Source organism: Tympanuchus pallidicinctus, unplaced genomic scaffold, assembly GCF_026119805.1.
Source record: "Tympanuchus pallidicinctus isolate F22 unplaced genomic scaffold, pur_lepc_1.0 scaffold40, whole genome shotgun sequence".
NCBI lineage: Eukaryota > Metazoa > Chordata > Aves > Galliformes > Phasianidae > Tympanuchus > Tympanuchus pallidicinctus.
In genome coordinates, this window is record NW_026294759.1 from 2,247,127 (window position 1) to 2,268,515 (window position 21,389).

At 46.7% G+C, this 21,389-nt stretch overlaps 2 protein-coding genes across 2 annotated transcripts in view; one reads left to right on the forward strand and one right to left on the reverse strand.

The window, feature by feature from the left end:
* Positions 1–1,265: 1,265 nt before the first annotated feature.
* ZYX (zyxin) lies at positions 1,266–12,865 on the reverse strand. The gene is given in 11 exon segments (XM_052701605.1): positions 1,266–2,426; positions 3,035–3,155; positions 3,402–3,580; positions 3,738–3,907; positions 3,994–4,126; positions 4,456–4,953; positions 5,229–5,321; positions 6,439–6,614; positions 8,961–9,212; positions 12,660–12,711; positions 12,713–12,865. Coding segments are annotated over 11 exon segments (1,923 nt in total). The 5' UTR covers positions 12,851–12,865; the 3' UTR covers positions 1,266–2,315.
* FAM131B (family with sequence similarity 131 member B) overlaps positions 12,804–21,389 on the forward strand; it is a 51,577-nt gene continuing 42,991 nt past the window's right edge. The window contains exon 1 of the mRNA XM_052701608.1: positions 12,804–12,908. The gene's annotated coding sequence lies outside the window, so the exon portion shown is untranslated. The remainder of the gene's footprint in view (positions 12,909–21,389) is intronic.

Below are 21,389 nucleotides of genomic sequence, written 5' to 3' on the forward strand. Positions count from 1 at the left end.
TCACCTCTCATACGTGGATGAAAAATGTTCTCTGATATCTGGTCTAGGCTTACTGCTGGTTTTGACTTGAGGGCTTTTGCAGCCAACTCTCGCACAGGTCTCCACAGCAATCAGCCCAGCTCTTGGCTCTTAAGTCTCTTATCCTATACAATCACCAACTACTCTGACTTAACTCTCACTAGTAATTGTGCACCAACATACGCATCCATACAATATATATGCACTTCATTATTTCCAGTTGCTAGCATTCAGACCCTTCAAAACAGACATCAAGCAAAGTCCCCAAAGAAAATAACTAAAAAAGGAGTTTGTTAAGATGAGCACAGTCAGATGAATGTACTGCATGCTTGCAGCCAGCCCTCTGTATGCCCCTTTCCCGTCTTTCCCATGCTACTTCCTCTCCTTGATCCTCTTCCTGCCCCTAAACATCTCATAAAATACACTGTAGTTTCCAAATGCATTTCTTCTGCATTCCATGCCCCTCAAAAGTAGTAACTCCCCTAATATGCAAGATGATCCAGCAAACGGCTCCCAGTTTTTCTTTATGTCCCAAACACGGGTTTATTATAGTCCTGTGATAGTTCTCCAAGGAGTTGCTTCTCTCATCCATCTCATCCATCATTGCTTTTCTCATCTGTGCTCCTTGCTGTTTATGGATGAGAACTTTTAATCACAAGCTAAAAGACACAGCTAAGGAACTAAAACAACCAACAGCAACAAACAGTCTAGAATTTGTTTATTCCTTCTTATCCTATAGGAAACTTCCAGACGTTTACTGTATGGATTTGGAAGCAGTCATTAAATATTTCGCCCAAACTGGAAGGAGAACAAGATTAGGTTTCATGCCTTTGAAGTGTAGAAGTATTAATGCTCACCACAATGAGTTTCACCTGCAGTGACAGAAACATCACCATTCTAAATCATAAGCACCAAGCACAAACACTTTCTGTCTGAATAGCAATACTGAAAGCAAAGCTCATTGTGTACTCTAGCCCAGACTAATGCAACTGAACTGTAATACCTCACCAAGCAGACTACCATCTTGCTGTACTGAAATGTGGTATTCTATTGCTTTAAATGAAAGGAAGTATAAAACTAAAAAACTTGAAAAGGAAACCAATATGTGGAGAGAGAAAGGCCGTGGAGAAAGGCCATTTTCAGAGTCTGACCATCTCTGGGAAGCTGAGTGGAATAGCAACAACTTATTCTCTACTGCCTAAGACATCACCTTTTATGAGTTGTTAAACAAATGCAGCAGAGACATATTAATGGAAAAAAACTCACAATTTTATTGGATGCAAACAGTGGTCGGACAGCATAGTTATTCAAAAGGTTTGCCCTGTGTGAAGAGTTTCTAGTCTAGGGAGTGAGGCTCAGTGCAGTAACACAGAGTCAGACAGTACACTGCAGTGACAACGTAGCTCCTACTGACAGCTGTGAAAAAACTCTTGCTGGAACACTGAGAGCTCCTCAGTGTGCTGAGTCCTCATCCTCTCACTGAGGCACTTCCTCACTATATGCTTATGACAGCCATTCTTTGGACTGTTTTGTTATTCTTGCCCACCCTGTCTGTCCAGAAACCACACTGGGAAGCAATTCATTTTAGAGAGAGAAAAAAATCAAGATTAAACTGTCCAAACTCAGGAGCAGAGTAGGATTCCAAACACTGCCAGTTTAGTCTGGCTAGGAAAGAAGAAAAAAAAAATTGACAGGGCAGTTAGCCAACAAAATCCATTAGAAGCAGAAAAGCTATAGTAGGTTAGCTTTTTCCAGCAACTAGAACAGAAGCTCCCAGTACACTCTGCTTCCACACTCTTACCCAGAAGTGATGAAGGCATTAGGGGAAGACATCCAGATAACGAGGTGGCGTGGGAAAACCTATGACAGAAGCGGTGCTGAGATGGAGGCGGCTTCCACCTTATGATGTGAAATCATTTCTTGGCTTCATGCAGCAGAAGAATGCTCAGCCTTTTCTCAGCAGCTGCCACCTGGTCATTCTTGCTACTTCCACCAGGCGATGGTGGAGATTTGGTCCTTCTTCTTGTCTTGAGGAAACAGATTTTGCACTCATCTCAGTCACAGTCCTCAGCCTGGAATACAGTACGGCCAGGAAGTGGCGGTGGGAGAAGAGGTCCTTTCTTAGTGGGTGCTCATAGTGAAGTCTACAAGTGGCAAATCCTACGTGGGTAACCAACTGCGCTGGCAGAGTCTTCACTGGTAGCAATCTGCCTTGTCAGGCAGAGGGGCAGGACAACGGTGGGGAAGGAAAGAGTACTGAGTGCAGGGGTCTTGAGGGTACGCTCACTCCAAACTCCTCAGCACGCTGTTTTAGCACGAACAGTGTGACACTTCATACATAGTACGTGCCCATCCAGTGGAAAGCAGCCATTTTCATCAGCCTCAATAGATAAGGGCCTCCCACAGTCCTGCAAGGGAATAATAAGAGGGATAGCTCAATGACAGCCAACGGCCAGGATGACAGAGACAAGGATGTAAGCAGTTCTACCGAATCAGAACAACGGCTCATAGCCCGCTACCCTTTCTATCACTGTGGTAACTGGAGAAACCATTTTGAGCAGGTGAGCACAGTCCCCTCTGTGAACCCTGTAAGATCTCCTGGCAGACATAGCTGCTATATTAGGGCTTTGATAGGGCTACATGTTTGCAAAGTCCTTGCTCTGAACCTGTAATCTGTGAATATCTAACCTTCTTCTTGTTCTTCACCAGGAGGGTGGTCAGGGACTGAAACAGGCTCACCAGGGCAGTGGCCATAGCACCAGGTTGCTGGAATTCAGGAAGTGTTTGGACAATGCCCATAGTCCATGGTTTGAAATTTAGGTGGTCCTGGGTGGAACCAAGAGTTGGATTTGGCAACCCTTGCGGGTCGCTTCCAACTTGGGATACTCTATGATTCCAAACCTTGCTCAACATGCTTTCAAATCATTTAAGACACCGTTAGTGTTCGGTCAAGAAAGGAAAGTTCACGGATGCTTAGTGATGATGCAAATGAGAGGAGTGGGGCCAACAGGGTTACCTCACACTTGTAGCATTTCATGTGGAAGTTTTTCTCCAGTGCCACCACACGCACTGTCTCATCTTTCCCAGGCTCTGGCATGATAGGTTCACTACATACTGAGCAGCGTGGAGCATACTTCCTGCAACACACAAATACAGCACAGATGACAACCCTGCAGGTCTCTCACCATCATACAGAAGTAATGGAAACAGAGGCACAAGTCACACAAAAAGAGGGAAAAGACCTTAGTTTTAGCACAGTGCATTGCTGACTCATTTTTAAACTTCACTGTGAGTAACCCAAGTCCATTTTGCAGCAAAAAACTAAACAGATGTGAGGGAATCTGCCTGCTTTAGGATACCACATGCACGTGTTCCCTGCATACCTGTGGTAGTCATCCACACAGTGAGGCTGGTTGGCCTGGTCCACTATGAAGGAGGCCCCTTCCAGAGGAGTATGGCACATCACACAGGTGAAGCACTGAGGATGGTAAGAGTTACCAGTGGCCTTCAGCATCCGGTCTGTAATGGTCTTTTTGCAGACACTGCACTTTTCCAGGGTTCCCTAAACACAAAAGAAACAAGTAAGACAACATTAATCTAAATCTCCATCCCCAGGAGACTACACCAGACAGGTGAAATGAAAAGGGGGAAGGAAAAGCAGGAGAGAACAGCCACAGCAAGCTCAGCCCTCCGCAGCAGCTTTTGTCCCAGTTACTCACGGCATAGCAGTCCTCACAGAAGGGCTTTTCATCCACATTGTAGAACTGCTGCCCCTGCAGCTGCTTCTCACACTTGAAGCAGGTGAAGCACTCCACATGGAAAAGGCAGTCCAGAGCTCTCACAGCTGGCTGGGTTCGTGACAGGGGCTTCCGACAGAAGCCACACAGCTCTGCCAACAGGAGTAGAAAGGGATTAGGAGAGATAATAACCCTCCACAGTCTCAGTCCTGCTGCTGTTCACTAAAAGAACACACACCAGAAGTAGCAGCTTCTACTGGAGGTGGATGGTCCATATCCTTCATTAGTTTCTGAGTCAACATCTCCAGCTCTTCTACCTCCTTCATGGTCAGAGGAGAGTTTCCCTTAGGTGGATTCGCACTGGGTCTATGCTGCAGAAGAGAAAATAGTCAATCCCAAAGGATGCATACACACAGACTCATTCCCACTCTGTCAGTGATAAACTTGTTTCTCTCAACTTTACATCTCTTCTCTATCCAGTGTGCCATCCACATTACTTGCTTTTTTCCACCTTTACATGAAGTTCTGTCCTTCTCCAGCACTGTTCCTAGCTCCGCTTCTCTATAACATAACAAAAGCTGCTAAGTGAGCAACTACTTCAACTACATCCCTGAGCCTGGGACAGACCCTCCCTCCTCATCCTCCAATTCAACCCCCCTGTGATGCCATACCTGCCCGGAGGCACAACTCTGACCCTTACCACGTCTTTTGCAGCAGCAGATTGTTCAGTGGGAACAGGTTTCTCCTGCACCTGAGGTCTTTCCCACTGCTGAGCATGGGTGAAATTGGGAGGTGGAGGTCGAGGCAAGGGACCTGAGGGTGAAGGGGCAGTGAACTGAGTCTGAAGGGAGGTAGGATATCTTGCAGAGTTTGAAGGAGCCATGGGAACGGTGGCACCTGGTTTGGATCCAGGAGAGCCGGCAACAGAGGGTGGTGTGAATTTAGCAGTAGGCTGAGACGGGAGAGAAGAGGGTGGAGGGACTGATGCTAGGGGCTCCTTGCGCTGCTGTGGAGCTGCCCACGGAGCTGGGGCAGGAGTCGAATCCAATCCAGGGGGCTTGGAAGATAAGCTACCACTTGGCTTTGGAGTGAACTTGGAAGGAAAAGGAGGAGTAGGATCTCTGGGTGCGGATGAGATTTCCACATGAGCTTTTGGAGTCAATGGTTTCTCCAGAGAACCTGTGGATCCTGAAGGTATCTGTAAAGGGAAGAAACAGAGAACCTGGCAGTTATCAACAAACTACAAGAGAAAAATATACTGTTTACAGGAATAGGTAAGTAGGTACCCCAGACAATGATTAGAGTCCCTACATTACTACATAGTTAATCTTGAAAAGATACATGATTTGTGCTTTCTGGTTCTTCAGGTAGGTTTCTTGCTATGATTTAGACATCTTAATCTTCAGTAGCATCCTTCTCACTATCTCAGTTCAGTCATCTCTTTTTCCATCTGTGACATTCTAGACAGCTCACCCGGGATTTGAAGGGGTCATTCTTCTCCATGTCTTCCAACATTAAGGACAGTGAGTCAATCTCAAGATCAATGCTGTTCATCTTGCCACGCACCTATACCACCATCCATGGAAAGAGGATCAGAGCACATTACAGGAGCAGCCAGGGAAGTGGGTGTATCCCCTACAACAGCAGATTTTTACACCTGGGATCTGCTCTTGGTTCTGAGCAGGTAGAAAGCTAACGAGGACAAACAGGAAACAGTCTCCAAGGACAAAGTCTCCAAAATCTACCAGAAGTGGTAAAACAAACAGCCCAGTAAGACTAACAGAAAGATTCAAGTAAGAAAAGACAGCTGGAGGCCTGCAGTCCAATACCCTACTCACTGCAGAGCTGACTCTCAAGCTAGACCAGGTCATTCAGGGCCTTGATCAGGTGATTTCTGAACATCCTCAAACATGCAGATTCCCCATCTTCTGCGGGCATCTGTTCTAGTGCTGAGACATTCTTGGAGGTGAACAGGTTTTCCTTTTTTCAGGAATTTACCTTGCTGCAACTTGTGTGCTTTGTCTCTTGTTCTCTTGCTGTACCCCCGTAAGATGCATGTCTTCTCTCCTCCTTTCTGTATTGCAAACATCATTTAGATCCCCACCTTTGACCTTGCTCCTCTTCTGCCAGCTGAACAAATGCAGCCCTCATACCACAAGCTCCATCCCTCAGGGACTGCTGTGACATTTTGCTGGACTACTACTACTTCAGTATTTGTCTGAGTTTAGTACAAAATGGGACCAAACTGCAAAATTCAGTTGGCTGCTCCAAGATGCAGCCTTGATAACACTGAAGACAGAGGAATAATCATTTCCCTGTCCTAAAGACTAATACAGCTCAGTATGTGGTTAGCCTTTACTTCCACAAGGGTGCATTGCTGGCTCACATTCAACTCACTGTCCATCAGGATCCCAAGGTCCTTCATTTGCAGAGCTGCTTCCTAGCCAGTTGACCGTAACTTATGCTGGCAGATGGGGCTGTCCCATCCCTAGTGCAGGACTTTGCATTTATATTTGCTGAACTTCTATAGCATCTTATAGGAAAGGACTGTGCAGACACTAAGGTGCTAAGCAAACTGTTTTCCCAGATCTCTGAGCTTCCTGCTGTTGAATCCAGAGAGCACTGAGAAGTTGTCCCAGCTCAGGACATCAAAAGAAATTATACTTCCCTTGACTTTACTCACCTGTGGGGCAGGTCCTTCATCAAACATTGGTGGAGGAGGCGGAGGAGGAGAAGGAAAAGCTTCATCTGGGGCTGGTGGAAAAGGCTCTTCAAAGGGTGGTGGGGGTGGAGGAAAAGCACAGTTTGAGGAGAAACTTAGATCCTCTCCAGGTGGGGGAGGAGGTGGCAGCGGCAGCTCTATGAAGAACAATGAAAATAAGAGCAGGCCTGAAACATTTCTCATCCCAGCCAGTTACAAACCCCACAAGGCACCTTGAAGGTATTACAGCGAGTGCTCCCCAGTATCCATCAAGGACAACTGAACCCCACAGGATTGGGGTTCAAACTACTTGCTGTCATATAAGCTACTGCATTAGTCACTAGAAATTCACTGGGTAACTGAGAAACATGTCCTAATGTTTTTTCTTACTCCTCCTCTTTCTCTGTGCCCTTGCACGTAGAACAGGCTGAAGATGTCTATTACAACACAGGTCAAACAAGATACTCTTTCCCTTCACCCTTTATGTGAGAAAAGTATCTCATCATCCGAGCACAAAACAACAACAAAGACAAGCAGGTATAAATTCTACATCCCTTTTTCTGGTTATACTAAACATCCCCTCCTCTTTCCAGTCAGTCCCAACCAGCAGCAGGGTTAAAGATCAAGTTTTTCACTCCTGCTGCTCCATGTATTTCTTCCACAGCAGTTATCAAGTTGTCTTATCTTTATATGCAGCTGTTTTACACAGGCTTTGTTAGTATTTCTCATCTGTAACCTAAAGGACACTAACTGAATGTTCTTAAAAAACGAAAGCTGAAATCTTATTAGCCAGTGGAATGCATAAACTGCACTGGTATGCAGTACCTCTTCCAAGTCTTCTTGTTCTGCTTTTGGGGAGTAAAAAAAAAAAGAAGTAATACAAAGCCAGTATTTCTTTGTTGAAATTACAGTTTGGGAGTAAGCTCAAGTTTGCATGAGCTTTTTTTTTTTTTGGCTTATTTAAAAGAACAAGGCAGAAGCAAAACCCTGCTCTGCTGTCACAGTGCTTCAAAAAGATGCACTAAGAGCCTGCTTTAGGAATTATTTGCACAAAGAAGTTTCCTGCATGACCAGTATTAAATATAACATTACAACAGTGATATCAACTTAGTCATCCTGCCATTTAAAACAGAGAAACCAATTGCTATGGGTTCACGTTATACTATCATTCCTCTGGGGAGTGTACAGGAAAGGGAGAGAATGATCAGAGAGGTGTATCAGGGAAGAATCAAATCAGATGCATACCTTGACTGAGTCAAAACTGTCAGTCATTCATCTGCCTTGCTAGTACAGCTTTGCTAGCAGCCCTTACCCACTGGTGACGTGACGGCTTAAGCCAAACAGTTCTGCTAATCTCCATCAAGCCTGTTCCTCCAAAAGAAGCTTTACAGGGAAAGAAGTGTGCAAGTGGAACAACTAACACCCAGTTCTCTCGTTACTACATTCTGAAAAACAATTTTTAACATCCGTTTGTTTGCCTTTGTAGCTGAGCTAATATATTTCCGTCAATTTGATGCAACCTACACACACACTCTTAATCCACAGAACTTTAGCAGAAAAGCATAAAAACTATGATAAAACCTTGGATGACAGAATCAAGATTCCAGCCAACAACGTATAAGCAAAAGGTCACCAGTTAGGTGGTGCAATTCTACAAGACAGAGGCACCGACACCCTGGGGCCACTGTGACTCATGAAATGGAAAAAATGGTTTAGTCATTTGCCTCCAAGTGCAGGATCAGCCTTACTACCATTAGATCAGCTGCCCACTGAGTTAGCACAGGACACACCAGCGTTACACAGGAACCTTCTGCTCCTTAGAAGAAAAACAACCAATCACCAAAAGCAACAAAAACAAGTAACACCCACAGGAGAAAAAGAAAAAAAAATAAAAAAGAAAGCACACTAAAGCACAAAGTCAGTCTACACAGGAAAACACACTCAACCCAAACCACTAGTAGAAAGCATAAAACTCAGTTATACAAATCTCGTTTCCTGGTTTTGTTAGCTTCCTTTTCTTTTCATGCAATTATTTCTACTTCCTTTGAAACTGCAATCTTTGTTGCTAAAGATGAGTCCACAAGAAGGGTCTCTATAATTGGAGACAACCAACTCAAGTTAAGATGAAACAGTAAGAAAAAGAACAGTGTGATGCACCAGCATCAGGGTGAATGTTCCTGCAACATACTTGCTCTTCGACTTGCTGGCCAGAATACTACTGCAGTTACTAAATTATACGTGCAGGGAATATCATGAAAAATCACTGCATTCCTCCAGCTTTACTAAAATCTAAGTGCAGTCACTTTCCTAACTTCTTTCCTAACTGAGATGCCACCTATTTTGAGATCATTTTACAACCCCTTTATCTTACTCAGAAACTTGCAAGCATCTACAGCAAGAGCATTACTTCATTTGCAGTGATTCTCATATTTAACCCAGTTACAGACCTCGCACTCTGAGAATTGAGAAGCATACCCACATCTGCCACACCGCTCTTCACCTACCTTCTGCCGTCATAGGTACGGGGATCTCCCCCACTCTCCCTATCTGGGCACGCTGGGCGCCAGCTCCAGGAGGCTGTGGCAGCGATGACTCCGATGCACCCCCAGTCTTGAAGGGATTCACCTTGGGCTTAGGGGCAACCACAGGTGCAAACTTCTTCTGTGGGTTGTAAAAGGACGGTGTGGAAATGTTGATGCTGACTGTGGTCGTCATACGGGTCCCTGGGGTACCTGGAGAAGCCATCTTTTTGGCTGCTGGCAGGAGAGAAGAGAGAGGAAAGTGACATAAATTCAGACTTGGTCCAAGTGGGAATTAATAGAAAGGAATATACAATGGGGAGATACAGGAGCTTGTGTCTGGGCAAAGGCCGAGGAGCCAAAGTGGAGTGTAGAACACTTTGAGAATCAGTACAGGAAGAAGGAGGAACGGCGACTAAAGGCAGCTTGAATAAGCCTTATCTCAGCTCAGCACAGTGCTGACCACAAAGGCGTTTCTTGTCAGCCATGTGCTGCTACGGAGAAAACCAAGCTCCCTGCTGCTCGAGACCCCTCCACACACAATGCAGGAAGGAGCTGACGACCAGAGCAAGCATCTTCACCCAGCAACCCCCACACGACACACAGCACCCCTCTTCCACGACTGGAATCATTTCCTCTGCCCCACTTACCAGATAATGTCATCTGTTTCCTCTTGTCCTCAGCCTGTGACACCCCCAGCAACATCCCCTCAGTCCCCAGCACACCCCTGCATCTCTCATCCCACCCACTTTACCTCCACAGCCTTGTGTGCAGGCAGAGGCAGAAACAACGGGTCAGGTGAGGGGTTCTTGGTGCCACATTCCCCGGCAGGGCCCTCTGCTTTCTCCCTCTTCCTTTCACTGCCGGTGAAGGAGCATCCCCTGACCCTCACTGGCTGCGCCAGCCGCCTGCTCCGCCTCCACCAGGAAGCAGTTCCAAGGGCTCAGGGCAGCATCTCTGGGGCCATGAGACTCAGCACCTCAGACTTGAGAGCAGAGCTCAGGTCACACACACACACACAGCAGCAGGCAGTGCAGCTGCAGCCCTGCCACGTACAGGGCCTGGCCTGCCTGCGGTATGCCCAAATAACTCAGCTTTGTTCTGAGCGCAGGGTGAGCGTTGCTACACGCAGCCATGACAGCCCGTCCGTCCTCCCTCCTTTTTGTCACCAAATCTGAATAAGCATAGGCTAGCCCCACCAAGCCAGCTGTTTCAGGAGCCCGAGGGCTACATTTCCAGCATTCTTTCAGCCCTGGAATTCAGATCGGAAATCTCATCTGTGCTAAAAATCTCCTCAAAGCCAGATGCTTTGTTGCAGCCCTGGCACGCCTACAGTTCTAACGCCTCAGCCCAACAGCACTGCTGCCAGCCCAGGGCTCTACGCCCGTGTTTCAGACCAGTGCCCTTCCATTCTGCTTGCAGATAGCTCTCAGTGATAGCTGCTAGGACAGCTTTGGCGTCACCAACTCCCACTCACCACTAATTCACCCATGGCTGCTGGGGAGAGCTACGTGCTCAGTTCTACGTGCTGCTGTGGTTCCTGGTAAGATGGACCTTGTAACAGTTTACAAACACACAACAACATAGACAAACAGTAAGGCTATGCTTCTGCTCTTTTTTTCCTTTGCACAGGGTTGGCAAGTTGCATGCACTTGGACAAACAGCTCCGGGCTCCTCAGTGAGCTGCAGACAAAGAGTTGAGCAGGGCATGCCCCATATGGTCCTACATGGGAAAGGACCAAGGCAGAAAAGCAATCAGCAAGGTCTGTTGCTGATCCCTCACACTGCTAGGAGCCAGCAAGTCAGAAGAGACTGATGAGCTCTACCCAGTCTACAGCTCCTACAGAGCTACTGAACTTTAGTTAGAGATCTCCGAGCATTTTTTAGAGGCTTTTGCTGACAGAGGCACTTAGACTGTCTTGTGCTCCACTGTTTTGTCACAGTGTAATGAATCTCCTGCTATAGTCCTACCAGAATAGGCTCTTAGGAGCAGAACACCACAGTCAGAGAGTAATTTCTAATGGCTGTTCAGACTGAGGTCAGCCAGCAGCGAGACATCCTCCACTTCATAAAATGTGCTGGCATCACTGTCAGCAGCTGCTATCTCACTGAACCCAAAGCAGCCTATTTCCCAGTATGCAGTGTCACATTTAAGGCCCTTTCTTCTCAAAGCTGTCTACATACAGCAGCTGCTCCTGCTCATCCTCACTTCTGTTATCTGTCTGCCCCCAAACAGACCCTACAGGCTGAGGAAGGCTGGCCTTGCTGTGTCCCCCCTGCTCCACACTGCTGTCAGTACCATCTGAACCCTATCAGGAACACTAGTCCTGTGGCACTGTTTGTAAAAGCAGTTGGAAGAGGGAGTGTCAAACCAGCAGATCTAATCTCAACTCTTCACGTGTCCCTGAGGTGAGAGGTTTTCTGCCTGCTGATAACAGCAGTTAGATGACTCAGGTGGACCTGTGAAGAAAGACATCCCCCAAAGGATGCAGTGAAAGGATGCAGTTGCCTCACACACTAGCAGAGCAAGGAACTGTAGGACCAAGCAGCATCCCCCTCAGCAGCAAGGTCACCTCCCAGAGGTTCTGTGACAGGTCTGCCAGCTGTTAGACATGCACATGGTTCTCAGTTCTTTGGCCTCAAGACAACTTTCAGGAGCCAAGCTCCCTTCCCTGGGCAGTGAAAAAGAAAGAACTCGGAGGGAAAGAGCAGAATGCCATTTACCACCTCAGCTGGTAGAAAGAAAGCAGTCTGTCTTGGGGCACACAGTAAGAGCTGTTTCAACACTGTGGTCTGACACACTGCATCTGCATTTCCCCTATTTGCCAACTTCCCTTTAGATACAGGGGGGGAGGGTGCAGAATGAGAGCCATAGCAAAAAAAAAAAAAGGAAAAAAAAAGAAAAAAAACCCCGCACGGACCATAAAGCAAACAAGATGTAGGAGTCATGCTTCTTTTCACCTTCTCATACAGGTTGATGCCAGAAAGTTCTCCCCACCTGCCCCCAAAGTGCAAATTTTCACAGAGCAAAGTCCTACCAGCTCCGCAAGCCACAAGGCAGAGCCTGCAGAAAAGCAGGATGGGGGAAGGGGAGCTCAGAGCTGCGAGCTTTTTCCACATATGTTAGCCTTGCCTCCTCCTCCCTGTGCAAAGGGAAAAGAACTCCAAGAAGCTATGCAAACATATTTAAAGCGTTAGGAAATTCTACGAATTTGCAAGCAGTTGCGCCGTCACTTTCTCAAGGTATTCCCAGAGAGACAGAAGCTCATCTATTAAACAAATTTCATGCACAAAGAGCCTCAGATTCTTCTCTTGAGCACATCTGGAAAAAGCCTCCCTAGGTGTCTCGCTCATCCATGCGTACACAAAAGAGAGCTTGTCCCGACCGAGGCAACACCCCCTCCTCCCTCTCCCCCTGCTCGAGCCGTACAGCAGCTCCAGCCGACTCCATTGCACCAGCAGCGGGCAAAACCCACTGCCTTCGCACTCTCAGAGCGGAGCCGCTCTCCGGCAGAAGGGCATCCCCACCCAAACGGGCAAAATAGATAAATCGTGACCTAAACGAACCCCTCGGTCCAGGAGGCGTTTCCACAGGGCAGCCGCCGCCCGGCAGCGCCAAAAGGACCGCGTTCCCCCGAGCACGGCGCTGCCGACCGAAGCCCCTCACCGTGCCGAGCGACTCACCTCGGGGGGAGCGAGAAAGGGAACCACCGCCCCGGGGCGAGAGGCGGGGGGGGGGCTGCTGGGCCGGGGCCTGGGGCTGCCTCGCCGTGCCCGCCGGGAGAGGCAACAGAAATGAAGGGGGGAGCTGCTGAGTCCCAGCGCTTCCGACCAACTCTCGGAAAAGCCTCGCCCAGGCAAAGTTGTTTGACCATAAAAGGAGAGAGGCTGTGCGAACAGCTGAGCTCACTCGCCGGGGAATGTAGCAATGAGGTAAGGGGGGAAGGAGCGCCCGAGGGGGACGGGCCGGCTCGGGCTGCGGCGGGAGCCCCGGGCTGACATCTGGCGCGCTCCCCGCCCCCTCATGAAGAGGGGCTCTCGGGGGCTTTCCTGTCGGCGATCGCGACCGAGAAGCGTTCTTCCGGGCTGCCCTACCCCTATCCTGCCGCCCCGCTGGGGCCCGCGGCCCTGGCCGCCTCCATCCCGCCCTCCCCGCGCCCCACTCCGCCCTGCAGCTCTCTCCCTCTGTCCCTTCTTCAGCCCCGGCGCCGGGCTGGAGCCGAGGGAGAAATCCTGCGGCTGTGCTGAGGCGCTGCCCCTGTCTTCCAGAAATTAAAACGCGCATCCCATGATTCTTCAGTGCAGAAGTGGGGTTTGTTCTTCTTGCGTTGCTCGCGAAGCAGAAACTGAACTTTTGTATCAAAGACCGGCTGCTGGGATTGCCTTGTTGTATGGTCTGTGCTGCACATGGGCTTTGTTTTTGGCCCAGCACTGGCCAGGGCTCGGTCCTGCTCGATGCCTGGCCCAGTGCAGTAGAGTGTGTAGTTTTCAACTGCAATGGTTGACTCTCCTTCTACGCCTCTTAGGAAGGAGGAGTGTCAATGAAGACAGCATTCTTTGTGCTCTGTGCCATCATTAAACGTTGTCTTCAGAATTCAGCCTTAATATTGGGGTTAATGCCCCTCCAATTAGAATTTCTGTATTTGGCAATGCTCACGAGATCTGGAGCTTTTCTGCTTCTTAGAGACAAAGGTACCTTCCAGCACCAGTAATTCATTTGCAGGTGGCTGAGCAAACCGTGAGCCATGCCAGTTAGATTCCCAGCGTACATTACTGCAGTATACTGCCATCAGAGAGCTGCACAGAGAAGTTCAGCAAGGCTTTAAGAAATGCAGCGTAAACAAATAAATTTTATAAGCAGGTTTGGCACAAAGAGGTAATGCATTTTATGATGCAGCTGGAAAATGAATGGTACTCTAAGGTTTTCCAGTTCAACACAATTGAAAATGCCACCTATACCAGTCTATCTGTCCATATGTCTGTCATGACATCTCACTGCTTCCATAGCTGCAGCTGTTGCACTGCTGGCCTAGAGCTGTTAAATTCTTAAGGATATTTAATTCTCATATAAGTGCTAAGTATTATTATAATGCCACTTCTCTAGACATGTCATCAGTCCAACTACTGTAATTAATGCATAAAATAATTGTGTAGTTTAAGGAAGGTTTATCTGCGCTGTGCTGAGTCTTCTAATACTGTTGCTTTTCTAGTGCTGACAGTCCTTTTCCTTTTTGTTCAGGGAAAGATGTCAGTGCAGAAGTAAAAAGTAATAAAGTTCTGGTACACTGCAGTGCACCTCACACAATCAGCATGACCTCAGAGTATTATACCACTGTTCCCACTGCTAGCCCTCACTCCAAAGAAAACAAAGAATGTCTCAGACTGAGATTTAAAAAGTGCTGAGAGAATATGAAAAAATTCTACCCTCTCATCATTTCTGGTTACATCCACCTAAATCCAGATGCTTGTGTACTTGATTGTCTCACCAATCTGGTGATGTTAAAAACATCAGCTCAAGGAAAATGAAAATAAAAAAAAGAAAATGAGTCCATCCTGCATGTTTTATGTTACTTCTCACAATGGAGAAACAGATATGAAACAGGTAATTGTTTAGTTGGTTGGAGATGTGAAAGGCAGAGTTCTCAAATCAGAGTATGTTCGAATACATAGAGAAAAACTTTGAGTTTGTGGATTAAAAAAAAGTTCTCTGCTGATAACCTTTCTTCATGCAGTTCTTTGCTTGGAGGAGCAGACATTTTTCAGCTGCAAACTCAAAGTAGTACCTTGAGATGCAGACAGCAGCAGTCAGTCCCCTTACTAGGAGCAGAATATTATTCCTGAATAAGAGTTCGGCTGCCTGGGAACAGATATAGATCAGCAGGTATACTTGGCTTGTTGTGCCTGAGGACATGGGCTTGACCTTGTGTTTTCTGGAATAAGCAGTAGTCCTCTTCTTGAATCCCTTTGGCTGTCCCGTGCCATGGAAATAGTGATCTGGTATTTTGGAGTGTACAGTGGTGTGAAAGCTACTGCTCCACACATGTTGGGTGGAATGACAGCTGACTACAAAGCAGATGATGGAGGGATTTAGACTATGCAGTTCTGGCTGGCTCCTTCTTTGAGATCTGCGAAAGTAAGCAAGGCCCAGTGCTGTCTGTCAAACCAAAGCTTAGAAATTCCTGAAGTCGAATGAACACACCTAAGAGAGACTAAGTTTTCATGGAGACAAACATAAAGAATCCTTATGGGCAATCAAGTTGCAAAATACGAGTAAGTAAAGATGAATGCAATACAGAAGTGATGTGACAAATTCATTTACTGCACTGAAATTAGGAGTATGCTGGCAGTGATTAGGTGGCTATAAAGTAAAATTAAGATAAGAAAACATAAGTTCTTGAATACAAAAATGATCCCTTCCAAGATCACCAATAGGGAATTAAACCTTTGGGGAAGAAAATCTTACCTAAATTCAAGAGGGTTCCAGGTAACTGCAGATTTCAGTATTAACAGCAAGCTAAAGGGCAGAGGAGAGCTATTTGGATGCTGGACAAAATGCTTTAACTATGTTAATAATGTAAAATATCTTAATCTGTGTAATTTTCATCTATACTAAGAGATCTATTAGTGCTGTTTTATCTTAGCATGAATTAGTCATTATTAGTGCTACTTAAGAGTCTATGTTTTTGTAACCAATGAAAAGTCCTGACTCATACCTGTTTTGCATCTCTGTTACTTCTTTAATCATGTAGCTTCTGTTTAGTCTAATTACTTTTTTTTTTTCTTTTAATTTATTCTAAGGTGCTACTCATCAGCTTAACCTGTATACACTTTCTTATTTAAATGTTGTCTGTGGGAACAGAAAAATTGAGAATAAATAATGGGTCCAATTTTGTCCCCAGGCCAAGAGGTTCAGACGATGTTAGGTCCACACTGTCTAGGGCAAGGCCACCTGCAGCAGGCTGGCTGCTTGCGTACCGACTGGTGCATGAAATGCATTCTGGTAGGAGCTCTTGGGGGATCCACTGTGCTCTCACAGCATAGACTCTTAGCATGCTCTTGACTTACTCCCTCCTGTGCATTGCATGACAATTCTCCATGTAAATGCTTAGATCTGACGAAGGCTGACATGTGCCATGGCATTGGATCAGATAAACTACTACAAGCATATAGATATCACGGTCCTGCTGATGCAGGCTGCCTCAATTTGCAGAAAGAGGAGGGGCACTTGCCAGGCCCCACTGTCCTGATTGAAAAGTAATTTCAAGTTGGAGTGCCTCATTCCCCTTCTAGGATGCATGTTGGCAGCTAGGTGCCAAAGAGTTAAATATAGAGATGTACACTTGGAGACTGCACAGGCTACAGTCTTTACAAGCCTAATCATCCTCCTGCATCTGTGAAACTGGCATGCAGTCAGGAATTTGCAGAGTTATTTGCAAAGGTCATGAATTCTTTTGGAGAAGTCCCTAAACAACAAACTGCCCAGGAAAGATAGATGGTGCATCTGATTTTTCCCTTTAAAACCAAGCCTGCTACGCAAAGCAGACTGTCTGTCTTCTTTGAAGGGGCTCATTCAACAGCTATGGAGAACTTCAGTGATCTCTGAGAAGTGTAATTGACACTGCCCCCATAACATCCTCATAGAAAATCTTTTGATATTTGGGATGGAATGAGCAGACAGTGAAATGGATTTGAAAACTGGCTGAATGACTGGGCCTAGGTGGCAGTGGTCAGAGGCACAAAGTCTAGTTGGATGCCAGTAATTTTCAGAGTACCACAGGGGTCATTACAGGATCTAGTCCTATTGAACGTCTTCATCAATATGGATGATCATCATGCACTTGCAATACATTCACAGAAGACATGAAACTGAGGGGAGTGGCTGGTTTCACCAGAACACCACGCTGCCTTTCAGAGGGACTTCAACAGGCTGGAGAAATGGGTTGACAAGAATCCATGAAATTCAACAACAAAAAGTCCTGCCCCTATGGAAAACAATGCATAGCACCAGTACTTTCTGGGGGCCACCCTTTTGCAGAAAAGGACCTGGGAGTCTGGGTAGAAACCAAGTGAACATAAGCATAACGTAAGTGAACGTAGTGTGCCCTCCTGCTAAAAAGGCTAATAGTACTCTTGGCTGCATTAAACAAAATATCACCAGCAGGTCGAGGAGGCGATCTGTCCCCTCTACTCAGCAATGGTTAGACTGCACCTGGAGTGCTGAATATATTTTTGGGCTCAGATATGACAGATATGGATTGACTGGAAAGAATCCAGTGTAGGGCCACCAAGATGATTAAGGGCCTGGAGCATCTCTCCTGTGAGGAGAGGCTGAGACCTGGAGCCTGGAAAAGAGGAGGACTGAGGGATCTTACCAACATACATAAATACCTGAAGGGAGGGTGACCAGAGGACACAGCCAGGCTCTTTTCAGTGGTGCCCTGTAGCAAGACATGAGGCAGTGTGCACACACAGGTACACATGGGGTTCTCTCTGAATGCCAGGAAGCACTTCTGTGCTGTGCAGATGATGGAGCACTGGCACAGGTTGCCCAGAGAGGCTGTGGGGTCTCCTCTTGGAGATCTCCAGAAGGCACCTGAAGGTGGGCCTGGGCACCTGCTGTGGGTGTCCCTGCTGGAACAGAGCTTGGGCCAGATGGACCCAGAGGGCCCTGCCAGCCTCAGCCATGCTGTGATTATTTTTACATCTTCAAATTAATTTATAATAGTATTGCATTATACACACATCTGTACATACTTCAAAAGGCCATTCTAATCACACACGCACAAAAAATTAGTGTCCCTGATTAAAGCATTAGAAAGAGTATAATTTGTAAAGAACAACAGAAAAATCCTCCTTCTCTGATAGGAAACACTTTAGTGAGGCGATGCAGATGTATACAAGAAAGAGGGAGTAAGGCATCTCTGTGGTATGATCATGGGCATATCAATGTGTCACAGGCCATCTTAGTGGCCAGGGGAGCAGAAACCTGGGGTCTATTTTGGGGAGAAGCAACATTTCTAACAGGGCTGGCAGGTCTTTCCTGAACAGAAATATGGCAGAGGTTCAGCTCCCAGATATTATCAGTCTCGCTTCTGTTTCCTTGTTTCCTCATGCCAAGTTTTCCTGATGAATAGCTGCCTCTCCCCTTCTTGACAGGGCAGCATTGCTCTCCTACATCTTGTCACTGCAGCAGGACCTGGCTCCCGAGGAGCAAACAGGCTAGCTCAGTGAGTATCTCTTACCTTTAGGGTAGGATAAGCTGTTCTGTGACTCTGGAAAACCCCAACTAGTCAGCCAAGGCCTAGGGAACACAGCTGAAACACAGATGAGTAATTGCACCATGCCCATAGATGTGGCTAGATATGGATTTCTGCCCAAATCTGTTCTGCTTTGGAAAGCAGCTATACCCTTGCAGTTTCCACAGCCTGATGCCCTACTACTTGCCACCAGCAAGAAAAGTTGAGATGTATTCAGTTGTTTTGTGCACATAGTGCTTGTCAGAACTAACTGTCAAAGAAACAGATGTGTCACTCTGCTAATTAAAGAGCCTACTCTTCCCGTATGCGGTACAAGCCTCTTTCCATCCTAATTGCTGTAGAAGTCTCCTTTCTTCTTTGTTACACTGTGTAGTCTTGTAGGCATACCAAAAATAAGAGGCAAAACCAGATCTTCAGCTCCCTTAGTTCATACTGAATCTCATATGTCATACAGTAGAAGTTCTGTGGTGGCTTTCCCACAGTAGCTGGTGCAGCTCAGTGCTTCAGGGACAGAGGTGCTGTCTCTCACAATCTATATATTACAGTCTCAGTAATATTATCACAAAACAAGATCCTGGTCACTGTCTCTACCCGAGTGCCATTATTTTCACACTTGAGAACTGAAGGAGCCAAGAAAACAGAGTGGCTTTTGGAGACTGCTAGCTTTGTCTTTTTGTGACATGACCACAAATATGTGTAGTTCTGGTCACGAAGAATGAAGTCTGATATAGTCCATACCTTTATTATCTGTAGGAAGTGGATACTGAAGCAAACTACTCTTTCTTTTGAGCCTCACAAAAATAAGTAATTGTTTCAAACCAGATTGGAGTCCTAGCAAAAACTAGTGCATACACACTGTAGATGATTAAGGAATCAGGGCTCTAGAGAAAAATGATAAACAAAATAGACAATACAGGCATATAGTCCAATAGTCTGCTTCCAGAAACAAATAAGCGAAATGCTGACTGTATACAAAGTGCACAGTAAAATACAATCTGTGTACAGCTTTGATGTGGTGCAGCCTCCTTAAGACCTTGCTTTCCAAAAGCATGAGGTATGGAGCTAGTACTTGTTACCAGCATGTTTGGTAGTTACTTTACTGCCAGTATAAATAACGGGATGATTACAACCCAGACAAAAATCCTGGACTATTTCCTGGAGTTGCCTGGATAATTAGCAGGGCCTTGCAATAGTGCCGCTGTTTGTCCAGTAGCAGCTGGGAGTCTGTGGAAAGTGGTAATTTATTAGAGGTAGCTGACCTTAGAGCTATGTTTTTCAGTAAGTTGAAAATGTAAAGGTGTGACAGGTGTTACTGAAAAGATGTGCTAAGTTCATTCTTTACCTAATAAAGTGGTCAAGCCTGCACGAGAGCCACTGACTGTGGGGAATAAGATATCAGCAGTAACAGGCCACCATTGCCAGCACTTTGTAGGTAGGCAAAGTGATGTTGAGATACCAGTAGCCGTAACTGTTGATCAAAGAGCTGAAGAGGTTTTCAAAAAGTTTAACCTCATTATACGAGTTCACACAGGCAGGGCGAGCAGGCAGGGCAGGGCAGGGCAGCTTGCCATATAGGAGGAGGCGTAAGGGGCCACTTAACTCACTTAACAGGTCGTTGATCTTTTGGCACACTGATACGCAGTCATGGTCTCTACACGTGGGGAGCTGCTGCTAAAAAGGACGTGGAGACTTGAAAGTATGTATGTCCGTGCAGCAGTTCAGGTCTCAGACTGCAGAGAATGCCTGGCACTGTGACTGCTACAGCAGGGCAGCAGGAATACCACCTGGGTATGGTGTGAGCAGGTGGATGATCTGCTCAGCCTGGTGGTGGAACTAAAGGAGGAAGTAGAAAGGCTGAGAAGCATCTGGGATTGTGGGAAGGAAACTGATGGGTGGAGTCACGCTCCTCCATCCCTACAGTGAAGGGCATGGGAGAGATGCTCTTCAGGCAGTGGGGGATCATCTGTCCTCTAACAGTCAGATGGGAGGGGGTCACCTCAGAGACAGCAAGGGATGGAAACAAGTCCCTGTCTGGGGCAGCGAGTGGAATGCCTCTCAACCTGTCCCACCTTCCCAAGTGCCCTTACATAACAGGTTCTGGAGTTGGAGGGACAGGGGGATGTTGATGTGGGTGAAGGTCCATCCATGCAGGAGAGTTTGTCCAGGGCTAGTCAGTTTGCTCCTCATATCGCTACAGCATCAATTAGGAAAGAAAGAAGGGCTGCTCTCATTGGGGACTCCCTTTTGAAGGGAACTGAGGGCCCGATATGCTACTCAGACCCATCATATAGGGAGGTGAGTTGCCTGCCTAGAGCCCAGGTGAGAGATGTTGCTAGGAGCAACACTCACTAGGTCAAGCTGTCCAGTTATTATCCTTTACTAGTTTTCCACATTGGAAATTAAGAGGTAGGCACAAGAAGTTCTCGGGTGATCAAAAGGGACTTAAGAGCACTGGGAAGACTGCTGAAGGGATTGGGAGCATAAGTAGTGTTCTCCTCTGTCCTCTCAGTTGGTGACTGGGATTCCTTTGTATAAAGGAGGAGGGCAGACATGCTGAATGAATGGTTTTGCAAATGGTGTTGTGCTCAGGACTTTGGGTACTATGGCTTGGGATGCAGCCTTGAAAAAGGGGGAATGCTGACAGCAGATGGGAGGTGACTGACTAGAAGAGCCACAAACATTCTAGGGAGCAAGCTGGCTGGGCTGGTTAGATGGGCTTTAAACTAGATATGGCAGCGGAAGAGGGTGCACTGGATGACGAAGAACATGGGAACACTGTCACCTTGGGAGGTGGTAGAGGAAAGCCCCGGAGTTGTCCTGAAGCTATTAGGGAGGGCTCCTCTTAGAAGGCAATGAGGCCAATAGCCAAGCTGAAATGCTTCTGTACCAATGCATGCAGCATGGGAAACAAACAGGAGGAGTTAGAAACCGTGGTGCAACTGGGAAAGTTTGATCTCATTGCTATCACAGAAACATGGTAAGATGAGTCCCACAATTGGAATACTCTGATTGAGAGCTACAGACTTTCCAGAAGGGATAGACAGAGTAGGAGGGGTGGCGGAGTTGCCCTCTATGTTAGGAAGTGGATATATTGCAAAGAGCTGTGTCTTGAGAAACAGCCACGATCAGGTTGAGAGCTTGTGGGTTAAAATCATGG